Source organism: Balaenoptera acutorostrata, chromosome 15 (genome assembly GCF_949987535.1).
Source record: "Balaenoptera acutorostrata chromosome 15, mBalAcu1.1, whole genome shotgun sequence".
Taxonomy (NCBI): domain Eukaryota; kingdom Metazoa; phylum Chordata; class Mammalia; order Artiodactyla; family Balaenopteridae; genus Balaenoptera; species Balaenoptera acutorostrata.
Genome location: NC_080078.1, coordinates 59,547,314 through 59,558,729, shown reverse-complemented (window position 1 = coordinate 59,558,729; position 11,416 = coordinate 59,547,314). Strand labels below are relative to the sequence as shown.

The 11,416-nt window shown below is 60.0% G+C and overlaps 1 protein-coding gene across 1 annotated transcript; it reads right to left on the bottom strand.

Moving 5' to 3' along the window:
• Window positions 1-407: 407 nt before the first annotated feature.
• On the bottom strand, window positions 408-11,133 carry SLC4A11 (solute carrier family 4 member 11). Its single transcript, XM_057529291.1, has 20 exons — window positions 11,008-11,133; window positions 9,415-9,459; window positions 6,963-7,115; window positions 6,780-6,826; window positions 6,266-6,497; window positions 6,103-6,187; window positions 5,739-5,862; window positions 4,111-4,326; window positions 3,941-4,034; window positions 3,716-3,841; window positions 3,523-3,636; window positions 3,300-3,432; window positions 2,960-3,033; window positions 2,258-2,522; window positions 2,075-2,181; window positions 1,814-1,982; window positions 1,550-1,723; window positions 1,142-1,337; window positions 887-1,056; window positions 408-758 (listed from the first exon to the last, which is right to left on the bottom strand). The coding sequence occupies exons 1-20, from the start codon at window positions 11,048-11,050 to the stop codon at window positions 695-697; spliced, it is 2,631 nt and encodes an 876-aa protein (XP_057385274.1). The 5' UTR covers window positions 11,051-11,133; the 3' UTR covers window positions 408-694.
• Between the last annotated feature and the right edge of the window lie 283 nt (window positions 11,134-11,416).

The following is an 11,416-nucleotide window of genomic DNA, read 5'->3' as shown; positions in this document are numbered from 1 at the left end:
TACACTTTCTGTCCCCTTTAAACTTTACCCATCCTGCAAGCAGCACCGTGAATGTGCTCATCCCACCCTACCAGCCACTGGGCTCTTCACTGGCCCCAAGCCCACTTTCCCTGCAGGTTCCTGGCAACATGGCAGAACAAAGGCCTCCTGGATCTTCCACGTTTCCCTGTTGAGCTACTGTGTGGAGCTGGAAGTAATAGCCCTTAGGCGGCACTCAACAAATCAGTCCCTTTTATCCCACTTCCCTTGGGAGGGTTTCTCCCTCCTCAGGGCCCTCAGGTGGCCTTCAGTGGCTGGGGCAGGGCAGCATGGATGGAGGCGGTATGTAGAAGCATAGAAACAGGAGCTTTATTCTCTAATGCGCATACAGCAAGTTCCTTACACAATCAAGGAAATGGTTTCTCTTTCAGGCTCTTTTATCAAAAGAAAATCCATCCTGCTTAGTCCCACCCTGGGCAGAAGCTGCCCTGAGCAGAGTTCCAGACCCAAAGCAAAAGGCTAATGGGAAGAGGAGCAGACACACACAACTTGGAGCCCCCTCAATGCCCAGACACCCTAGGCCAGTTGGGACAGCTGTGAGGGGGTGCAGCACAGAGCAGCACCCCAAGATTCCCACACACAGCCACAGAGCCAGCCTGGGAAGACCCAGAGGGATGGGCGGATGGGGTGTGGCCAGGGCCTGGTAACCAGGACCTCAGTGCTCAGCGTCCATGGCGTCCAGGTACTTGGCTTCAATGATTTGGGGCAGCAGGTTGTATCTGAGGGGAGGGGGAACAGGCAGGAAGATAAGCACTGGGTCAGGGAGGAACAGGCTGAGGGTAGCCACTCCAGCCCACCGTCTCCCGCCCAGCCGAGTCCCTCCTGCCTGCTGTCCACCCTCCCGTACCGGATGGGGATCATGGCGATCATGATGAGGGGAAAGATCATCTTCATGTAGGGCAGGGTGCTCATGCCAAAGGCACAGAGCAGCAACAGCTGCAGGACCTGCAGGCCTGTGAAGTAGTGGATCTTCCTCTGGGGCACCCTCCGGATGTAGTGGGTGGGTGGGTACGAGGTCTGTGGGTGGCAGGGGCCAGGTGTGGGCAGGTCTGCAGCCAGATTCCCCCACCCCCACCCCTCACTCTCAGGGCCAGACACTCACTTGGTCCTTGAGCAGCAGGACCATGCGTGCAAACAGCTGGTTGCCGTCGATGGAGGTGAGTGCGATGTAGAGAAAGAGGCCATAGAGCACAGGCTTGGGGATCCACTGTAGCGGGAAGGGCAGCAGCAGGAGGGAGAAGCCCACCAGGATGCTGGCGCCCAGGGTGGTCAACCGCGTCTCCTTCACACTCACAATCCTGCGAGGTTCCAGTGCACTGGGTCACCTCCGGCCTGGTCCACAGGGCCGTGTCCATCCCAGGTCACATGTGCTTCCTGGGCTCTGTTACTTCTGGGCCCTTATCCCACGAGCCATATCCTTCCTTAGGTCATATGTGGCCCAGGGCTACCCCCCACCTCAGGGTCCACGTGACTCTGGTCTCACGTCTCAAGGGGCCACTTTCACACTCACGTCTCATAAATGTGCCCATTCTCCACACGCTCCTCCACCAAAGCTAGTGCCCGCACGTGCAACGGGGAGTGGGGGTAGGCAGCGTGGATCCAGGGCAGCCCAAACAGAGACAGCCCGGTGTTGATGATGGCGACGAGCAGGAGGTCCCAGTGGTAGGCAGTGCCCTTTACCAGCCTGCAGCAGGCAGGGTCACATGTGGACAAAGCCCCGTGGCCCCTGGAGGGCTGGACACATGCTTACCCCTCCCTCCCCAGCCCTGCGAACCTGTTCTCCGGGGCATTAGCCAAGGCAGCCACCAGGTTCTGCTCGATGAAGAAGAGCATGGAGAGGAGGAAGCCGAGGCCCATGGCGCCGCTGACGGCCACCAGGGATAGCGAGTGCATCTCGGCCATCTCGAACAGGCTCTTGCTTGGGTTGTAGCGGAACTTGCCCACTGCAGCCGGGTACAGGCCCCTGCTCAAGCCTTCCTCCCCCACAGAGCGACCCACCCCACCCCACCCCACCCCACGCCTAGTCCCAACTCACTCTTAATCTCCTGGAAGCCGTAGGAAGAGATGAGGGAGAAGGTAAGCACTGAGATGGGCAAGGCACAGTCTGACAGGATCTCACGCATGTAGGGGTGCAGGTAGGGGCTAGGGAGGCAGGTGGGTGTCAGCGTGGCCTGCGGCTTGTGCTCCCTTCCCCTCACCCTGAGGGGGCACCCCTCACCTCTTCTTGAACTGGTAGAGGGTGTAGCTCAGCCAGAGTGTCCCCAGCATGATGAGGAGGCTGAGCACAGCCGTGTCCCGGGCCAGGGGCTCGGGGCCCTGGCTGCCCACTGAAGACAGCTCTGGTGGGCCGGCCAGGAGGCTGGTGTTGAGGGCAGCGTGGAGGCTGCTGTTGAGGCTGGGGCTGAGGCCCAGCAGGCTCACCGGGGAAGACCTATCTTCGTAGTAGTTCCCGGGGTTGTGGCCACAGTAGTACTTCTGGAAGACTATGGATACAGACCAACAGGACTCCTCAGCCATCTGGGCTCTGGGAGCCTGGGGCCCAGCAGCTTCCTCCTGGATGTGGGGGTGAAGGAGCCCCGAGGGGAGGAAGGGATTCTGGGGGGAGGAGGGGAGAGAGCTGGCCTTCTGTCAGCCAGGACCCCTTGACCTGCCTATCTACCCACCACCCCACAGCCTGCCCTTGTCCACTTCTGACAGCGAATCCTGCTTGGCCCAGTGCCTCTGATCCTGCCTAGGGCAGCTCTGTCACCCTCTAGCATGTGGGCCTGCTGCTCTTGGCCAGTCATGGCTCCCAGAGCACCCTGGGCCATGGAAGCAACCTTAGCACTTGCATGCTTCTTGGCTGCTCTGGGCACAGTCCATAGCCCCCCATCTCAACCCAGCTTCCCCTGCAGCAGGTGGCCGCCAGCAATACACTCACTTTTGACCATGCCCTTGACAGCATCCAGCACGAATGTGATGGAAATGAACAAAGCAATGATCTCCTCCGTTGACCTGCCAACAGGGGATATGCCTCATAAGATGGGGTGAGTTGTTACTAGGGGGGAGGCTTCCCCGAGCCTCAGCATGGCCCCCTACCTCCTGCCATGAAGAGGACCAGGGTCCCAGGCTTTCCCCTTGGAGCAGTGATATGGTGGGGGCACCCCATCTGCTCTAGGGTTAACAGGGCCTCAGAGGCTGGCATGGAGGCTGACCCAGGCCCCTGGCCTTGGTCTCCCTCCTGCTTGCGAGTCCCAGCAGCTTAGGGAAGGCCCTGTCACCTCTTGAAGAGACTCATGACCAGGCTGAGGTTGAAGAGGGCATAAAGCGTGAGGAAGAAACTGTTCCACAGGCCTGTCCATGCATAGAAGGTACTGAAGTCCAGATCGTAGTCATCACAGATGCCACGGATCACTGCAGGCGGCGGGACAGGAGTGAGCAGTCAGGGCCAGGCTGGGACCAGGGACCTCAGGAAGCATCTCCCCGCTGCCGCCCCCACTGCACCGTGGATGTAGAGGGCCAGGGGTGCGGTCGTCAGCAGCACCACCAGCGGCTGCCCAGAGAAGAGTGCGTACAAGAGGCCTCCGATGCTCTGCCCAGCTATGGTCTTCTGTACATCTGAGGAAGCGGGCCGGTCAGGGGGGAACCGTGGCCCTGGGCTCCACCCAGCATGCCCCACCAGGCTCCAACCCCTCACCGATGGCCCCGTTCGTGTTCTCATCGTTGAGGGACCCAAAAGCGATCGTGGGCAGGAGGCAGGCGAAGTAGAGGAACAGGGTGGTGGTGATGTATTTGCCCACAGCTTTGTTTTTCCCAATAATGCCTAGGAATGGGAGACAGGGCGGAGGGTGTGTTGGGGACACAGGACAGGCCTGGGGCCTGAGCTACAGGCTGAGCTCCAGGAGGGCCACGGGCCACTTACCATCAGTGAAGTCCAGCGGGTACACAGGGAATCTGCGGGCGATGTCTTCCCAGATGCCCCTCCCCATGGGGAGAAAATCCTTGTGCCGTGGGGGCTGGGAAGAGGACATGAGCCCATCAGCCCTGTGTCCCTGCCCCGTGCTGCCCGCCCAGGCCACCTCTGCCCTGCACCTGCGGGGGTCTGTGGGTGCAGACGGAGCTCATGCTGTAGTCCTTCATGCTGATGCTCGGACAGTGGCTCATTACGGTGAGCAGCTGTCTCTGATGTACCAGGGCCTCCTTGAATTCCTCCTCCGTGCGGGTCTTCAGGAGCTTCTGGCGGAAGGTGATGTCTAAGAACATGGTGGCAAACGTGCGTCCCACCTCCGTCGCAGTCTTGGTGCTTTTCTGGGGATGGGGCAAGAGAATCACATCTGTAGCCACTGTAGAGCGAAGGGTGCCCAGCCCCGGCCTGGCCACTCACGGACAGACATTCCCACACACGTGGCAGGTGCTCTCCCCATGACCTGGGTGTAGTCCCCCAAAGTTCAAGCATAGTGGACCCTGCCACGATTTCCACCAGGTCAGCAGATCACTAGAACTACCATCAACCTAGTTTTTTTTTTTTTAATAAACTCAGGTATTAAATCTGTGTAATTGTGGATAATGAAATCATGATGATGGAAAAAAATGTTCACCCAGCTACTTTACACTGGTGGCATTTGCACGGTCGGCTGGTTTATGATTTGCAGAGGGGTTCCAGGCCCATCCAGCCTTCTGCCTCTTGCCTGGCCAAGCTCAACCCTGTCCATGAACTCAATGTTCAACCTCTACCACAGCAGCCTGTCTCACCTCCCCAGCCTAGGTCCCCTGGGGGCAGCATCCACCCCCTCCGTGCTGTCCAAAGCTAGTCCCGGGGCTGCACCGTGCACACTGTGCTTTCTGGTAGCTTTAGAGCAGGCTTGTTCCCCCGAGGAGGAGCCAGGTGTCAGGATGGCTGGTCTGTCTCAAGGCACCAGTCTAGCCACTCAATCCTAGGGATTCTATTCCTTCCAGCTGTTCTGGCCACCTTGTCAGCTGTCACTCCCTCTGACCCATGAGCTGCCCACTGCCCTAAATGCCCTTCCTCTCTCCCCAGCACAGTAACATCTGGAGAGATTCACAGCATGTCTATGAAAGCCCTGGGAGGGACGATCCCGTTAGCACCCCCTTTGCTTAGAGAAAGCCTGGGGAGGGGCCATCCGAAGCTCTGAGTCTACACCAGAGGCAGGGGCAGAATCATCAAGAAGCCAATGGAATCTTAAGCATTAAGGCCCTTCACAGGCCTGGGGAGGGGCCCTAGCCATTTTCTATTCATGATTTTAAAATCCTTTTCCATAAAAGAAGATTCCCCAAATTGTATAAGTCTCAGCCCCCACAAAAGCGAGATGCCCCTGGCCAGGGGGTAAATGCCCCAGGAAGGAGTAGGGATCTTTGGTCAACAAATCATAGCCAACTAGAAGAGTTAGGGTTGGGCAGGCCAAAGAAAGGCCCCTATGTTTGAACAGTAATAATCTTAAAAAGTATCTCTTTTCAGTCAGGAAAGAAATACAACTTTTTGGGCAACTTCTGGGGAAATTAGGGCTTGATGAAGACCTAGCAAGTATGCTTCAAATAAACCCCAGTAGGGCGGAGATGAACAGAGGGGGTGAGAATGTGGCCTTCAGAGGCCAGGACTGTGGTGCCTCCAGCACTGGGAGAGATGCCCCCAAGAAGAGGGCAGGGTAACCTGGAACCCTCCTTCCTGGGAAACAGAGCAGCCACCCGAAACCCCTCCTCACCATCTTGGGTGGGGCCAGCACCAGGATGACAAACCGCACCTCACAGGAATTCTCCCCCCAGTTCTGCGGGCGAACCAGGCGGCTGATGCACACATGCCGCTTCAGCAGGGCCTTGGAGGTACAGCTGGCAGGGACAGAGAGGGCACATAGCACACAGTTGCCACCCTTGGGAGCTGGGGCCCCCCCCTCCCCTAGCCCCCAACTATGACCCCAGTGACCTCTGTTAGGGAGGAAAAAAAAGACCAAAGGGGATGGATTCCTCACTCTCTCTCCCCCCAAACTGAGCGGACCAGCCTCCACAGGGACTGGATGCCTGGCTCCAAGGTGACGTGGGGAGGCCAGTTGTGGCGGCCTGGCAACTCACATGATGCAGAGCCACGACTGCTGGTATTGCACCCCCGTTACTGTGGCAGTGACCCCTTGGATGGTATCTGACAGTAGGTGAACTGCTGACAGAGTGGAGGAACAGGAGGGTCAGATGGCCCCACCTCTCTGACCTCCCACCCAGGCAGAGGGACAGCCCTTACCTTTACCCTCCGTGGGGGCCCCGGCATCAGTGAAAAGCATGGCCATGAGCGGGTCCAAGTTGCAGTCGGGCTCGGTGTTGTGGGAGTCTTGGGCTAAGCGGCACAGCATGGCCCGTAGCACGTCATCCAGGGAGGTGGCTGTCTCATTCAGGATGATGCTGGCCCGTGCCAAGAAGCCGTCTAGGTCCCGGTGCGCTCGGATCTCTTCCTCAAAGTTCTTTAACTTCAGGTACTGTGGGGACCCCACACACAGAACCACACAGGCCCATAAATAAGAAAGACCTCCTGTCGCTGTCTGGGTCCTTCCTCTGTGGTGGTCCCCGGCTGACCCTGCCCACCAGGACCCGACACCCACTTCCCGGAGAGAAGACCAGCGTGGCTGGCCCCAGCAGCCGGGCCCTGGGCTAGTGTGAGATCCAGCAGCAGTGTGAGCTCTCTCAGGGAAGCAACCACCTCCACCCCCAGCTAGTGGCCCAGGACCAAATGTCTCCCATCCGGTCGATGGGCCACTCACCTTGCGGGAGGTGTGTAGGAGCCCGTAGCCGCCAGGCGATTCACCCTCTGCTGGAGGAAAGCGGGAGGGCTCAGGGGGCGGCCCCAGCCCTTCAGGTCTCTCTTGGTGGAGCGGGGCCGTATCTGCCCAGTCCCCAGTCCCCTGCGTGCCTCCCCTGACCCGTCCCTGCTACAGCCCCCATACCGGACTGGGTGGGCTGCACCTCGAGGTTGACGTTGACAAAGAAACGGATGCTCTCGCCAGACACAATGGAGGAGTTGACCGTGTCGAAGGCCTCATCCCCCAGGCTCTCCTCACGGGTTTCAGAGGCATCATCCGCGTCACACTTGAGGTAGCCTGGAGCCCCAACCACCACCAAGAGAGACCCCCGCAAGAGGGCCTGGCTACACACAGGACAAAGGGGCTCCAAGCCAAAGGAGCAGGGGTCCCTGGGCTGTCCCACTTGGTGCAATCTCGGTGAGTGGTAAGGGAGGCCTCTAGCAGGCTAGGAAGTAAGCCTCAGCTAGGCCCAATATCTGGTCCTAGCCCAGCCCCCTGAGTATGGCAGCCAGCTGGCAGCCCCCACCCAATGGTTTTCTCCAACATTCTTCAGCAGCGGGAACCCTGCACTGTTCTGTGCCACACATATCCTTTAGCTAGAGAAAGACCATGTTCAGTCCACAGACACTAAGCCAGGCACATGGTACAATGATGTAGTTAAGACTGACTGGCCCCTGCCTTCTCAGAACCTCCAGGTTGCGGGACCTGGACCTGTCTGGCTCCCCAGAAGTGACTCAAGGAAAGCCAGAGCCCTGCAGTATCCGGACCTCATTGGCACAGGGAGGGCATGTGGGGCAAAGCATCGAGGCTGAGAGACCTTAGTCCAACATCAGACAAGGCCCAGGAAGCAAGAGAGCCAGACAAACAGAGCCAGAGACAGAGGTGACAGGACCCCAGAGGAGGCCTCATCTCAGGCCTCCACCCATGGTGGGTGAGGGGCATGTTATGGCACCTTGGGACTCCAGAGCACAGAGCCTGCTGCCCCTTTCTTTTGGTCTGCCTCTCAGTTCCTGCAACTGCCCCCCAACACAGGCCCCCTCCTATAGGAAGCCTTCCTGATGACATGCAAAAGTTCCAATCTGCCCTGAGTCCTGCTGGGGCTCCCCACAGCCTCTGGGATGACAGCCTGAGCCAGCCCTGCTTCCCCTGGCCCCTCAGGCCCAGTCCCACGCCGCCCATCTCAATCTCTCACTCCTCGGGCCAGGCGGCCAGCACCCCAGGCATGCCAGCTCCTGTCCTCCAAGCTGAGGGCTTCCCTCCCTGGAGGGCCTTCTTCAAGGCTTGACAGACCCTTCCTCCTCTGACAAGTCCACCTAGGGCCCTCCTTGCCTTACTCTTGGCCCAGCTGACACCTCTTCCTCACTGTCCTGTGGGTCCACTGTGGTCCACCACTTGTGATTCACCCAGGAGCCCTTGTAGCTGAGACCCCCACCAATGCCTGAAAAACACCTGTGCAGGAACAGGGACGGGTCAGCAGCATGCCTCCACCTGCCAGGCAGTGACTCACCCTGACTCACTTCCACTCCCTCCCACTGGTTTCCTCTGCACATCCCAGGCCCTGTTCCCCCAATGTGCTGTGCTCAGCCTGGGCCCTTTCTGGGTAGGAGGCACTAGGCCTCCTCTGTCAAGGCCCTCATGGACTGGTGACCCCTAACTCCAGGTCTGCACTGCACCCAGAGCCCAGAGAAGAACTATTAAGTCAAAAGATGTCATTCCCCCATTTGTCATGGAGCTCATGTCCATGAAAAACACCTTCCTCCCCAATTCTAGACCTGCTTTGCTTAGAATGCTTGGTTCCCCAGCCCCAACCTGTCCCAACCTCCCTTCTGTCACCCCCACCAGCACCCACTATTCCCCGGCATGCCTCTCACACTGTCCCTCTTCTCCCCTATCCTGGGCTCTATCTAGGACCTACCCAGCAGACACTACCAGCTCCCTGCAAGGCTCCTGGGATGCCATGCGTGCCCTATCTCCACCCTATAGCCCAATCACATACCTAACCTGCCCACCAGCAGCCTGGCACATGCAGTCACCATGCTCTGGGGACCCTGGGTAGGAGCACATCACCACTGTGTCCAAGCACTGTCCCACTAAACACCCTTCTGAGGCCAGCTCCCGAATCCGGGCTCAGGAGAGCCAGCCCAGAGATGTGGGGAGGGAGAGAGCCAGGCTGGTGCAAGCAGGGAAAGCTGAGGTGCAGAGAGATTACAATTCTTTAGAGGGACAATGGCAGCCCCTCCCTCACAGGGCTCAGCGGGGTCTGAGGAATGTGGGCACACACAACACTTAGCCTAAAAGCTGGCCAGACAACCAGAGCATTGTAACAGCAAAACCATGGGCTATCAGATGGTCCACATAGTGCAGGATGGGAGCAGCCTGCCCTCCCAGGACCACAGGACAACCAGAGATCTGCCAGAGTCCAGGGCAGTGTCAGCTGCCCCTCTGACCACATCACAACCTCCTGGAGGGTAGAATCCAAAGGCATCCCAGCCCCAGCAGAGGATCATGAGTACCCAGGTGGATGGACTAGGTCCCCTAGAGACTTTTGACCAAGGAGCTCTCTATATACACACACCCATACCTGAAATGTACTCACCTGCATCCTCAAAGTATCCATTCTGCGACATGATAGAAGAGTTTTCTGCAAGGCAAGCCAAAGAATTGTCACCAGCTCCATGCACCAGCCCCGGACAGTCTCCAGGGCACATCTGCTGCCCACCCCACACACCAACCTTGCTGAGTCTTTCTTACCCTTCCCAGAGACCCTGGGAGAAAAAGGAGCAGGGGACAGTACAAGACAGGGGCTCCTTGAGGAGCCAGAGGAAGCCAGGCCTGTTATTCTTCAGCCCATCTGCTAGGGGCTGCCCAGGTGGGAAAGGACCGAGGCAGACGGGGAGATGTTCTCAGCATGTTTTCTCCAGGAGTAATTAACAATACCCAGGGAAGGAAGGAAGGATTCGCTGGTTGCAGGAGTCTGGAAGGAGGAGACCTGTCTGGCCACCTTCCCTGTGGAAGCCGGCCTCCCTCTCTCAAGCCTTCGCTGCCAAGCCCAGTAACTGGGCTGGGGCTCTGCCAGCACATTTCGGCTCTCACTCTCACGTCGGTCCCTGGTGCCATCAACACCCATCACACGTGCAGTTGCCCCCAACCTCACGCGCCAGGGGTCACACGGGGGCGACCCGGCAACGGCCTCCTGCCCTCAGCACCACCCACTTTCTCCTGGGAGGCGGAGCCGTTGGTCCTCTTGGGAGATGCCGCAGGGTGGGGGGCGGGTGAGGGGGGAGGAAGAGAGCTGTCCGCGCTCTCAGCGCCGGGCCCCGGATGGATGGTCCGGGCTGTTTGTGCCTCGCTGTGCGAGGAAGGAAGCGACAGGAAGGGCCGCGTGCACGAGAGGAAAGCGCCTCCAGACTCGGAGACCCTGGGGGTCGGGGGGCAGGATGCGGACGGACTCCCGGGGCGGGAGCCCGGGCGGCATCCAGAAAGGAGGGGCGGGGTCAGTAAAGCTAGCACCGGAGGCTGCAGGGATGGACAAAGGACGAGGATGACGAGGGTATGGAAGGGTGGAGATGCTACTCCCTTGCGGGGCGGTTCAAGTGCACGTAAATAGATGGTCGTACAAACCCCGGGCTGGCCCTCAGGTGTCAGGGCGGCGACGGAGAGACTGCTGCGGCCGCGCAGGGGACCGTCAGAGGCCCAAGGATCCCTAAGAGTGGGCAGGCTGCCGCGCAGCGCCAGGGGCGAGAAGGTGTCGGGTAGAACGTAAAATGAGGCTTTCCGAGGTGGCTGCACGCCCGGCCGCTAAGACCCTGGCGCTCGAGGTGCTAGGGACCCCGCAACTCCGCCCCGCCATTTGCAAGCCCCCCACCCCTCCACCAGCTACCTCGTAGGTTCAAAAACTGTTAAGAGTTTCAAAACGGCGTTAAGTCAAGCGCGCAGTGCCCACGAAGTCGTCCTGGGCTTCCCCCAGCCACCCGCGTACCCACCCGGGCTCCCACTCCCTCGCGGCTGAACTCAACCCGGGCACCCCCGTCCCTGTTGGGAAGCCCCCACGACCCTCTCGCCCACCACGCCGGGGGCCGGTGCAGGCCGGCGGCGTCCGCATTCCCCCCAGCGCCTCGACGGCTCCGCGTCCCAGTTTAGCACGCCTCTGCGACGGAGACCGGACGGCCTTCCAGCCGCAGGCACCCACCGCATGGCTGGAGATGGAACACGCGCCTGGTGGCCGCGGCCATGGCCCCAGCGATCAGCCGCGGGACGGCTGCACACCAGCGCGCACGCCCTGGCTCCTCACCAGGTGCCGCGGGACCCCAACCTCGGCGTCCAAGGCGGGCCGGCGGCTGGAGCCGGTGACACAAGCCTGCGCCGCGCCTGGGTCCTAATACCGCGCCGACGGTCCTCCCCAGCGCGGCCCGGGCGGGGTCCCGTCCGTCCGCCCCGCACCCTCACCCGCGCTCCTGTTCAGCCCGGGCGGGCTACTGCCGGGAGCCCGCGGCGACTTAGCCAGAACGCGTAGACCGGGCTTCTTCGGGCCCGCGCGCTGAGCGTTAGGGGCTGAGCGGGGCTGCGAAGTTTCCGGGAAGAAGCTCGGTGAGCTCGGA

Bases quoted from the DNA above. Each gene is read 5' to 3' on its own strand.
- SLC4A11 (XM_057529291.1), bottom strand. From the start codon at position 11,050: ATGGCCGCGGCCACCAGGCGCGTGTTCCATCTCCAGCCATGCG. The intron at 7,116-9,414 runs GTGAGTACATTT...TTGGGGCTCCAG, and splicing joins TGGATACTTTGAGGATGCAG to GCTACCTCAAGTGTGACGCG. The intron at 1,983-2,074 runs GTGAGTTGGGAC...ACCCGGCTGCAG, and splicing joins CGGCTTCCAGGAGATTAAGA to TGGGCAAGTTCCGCTACAAC.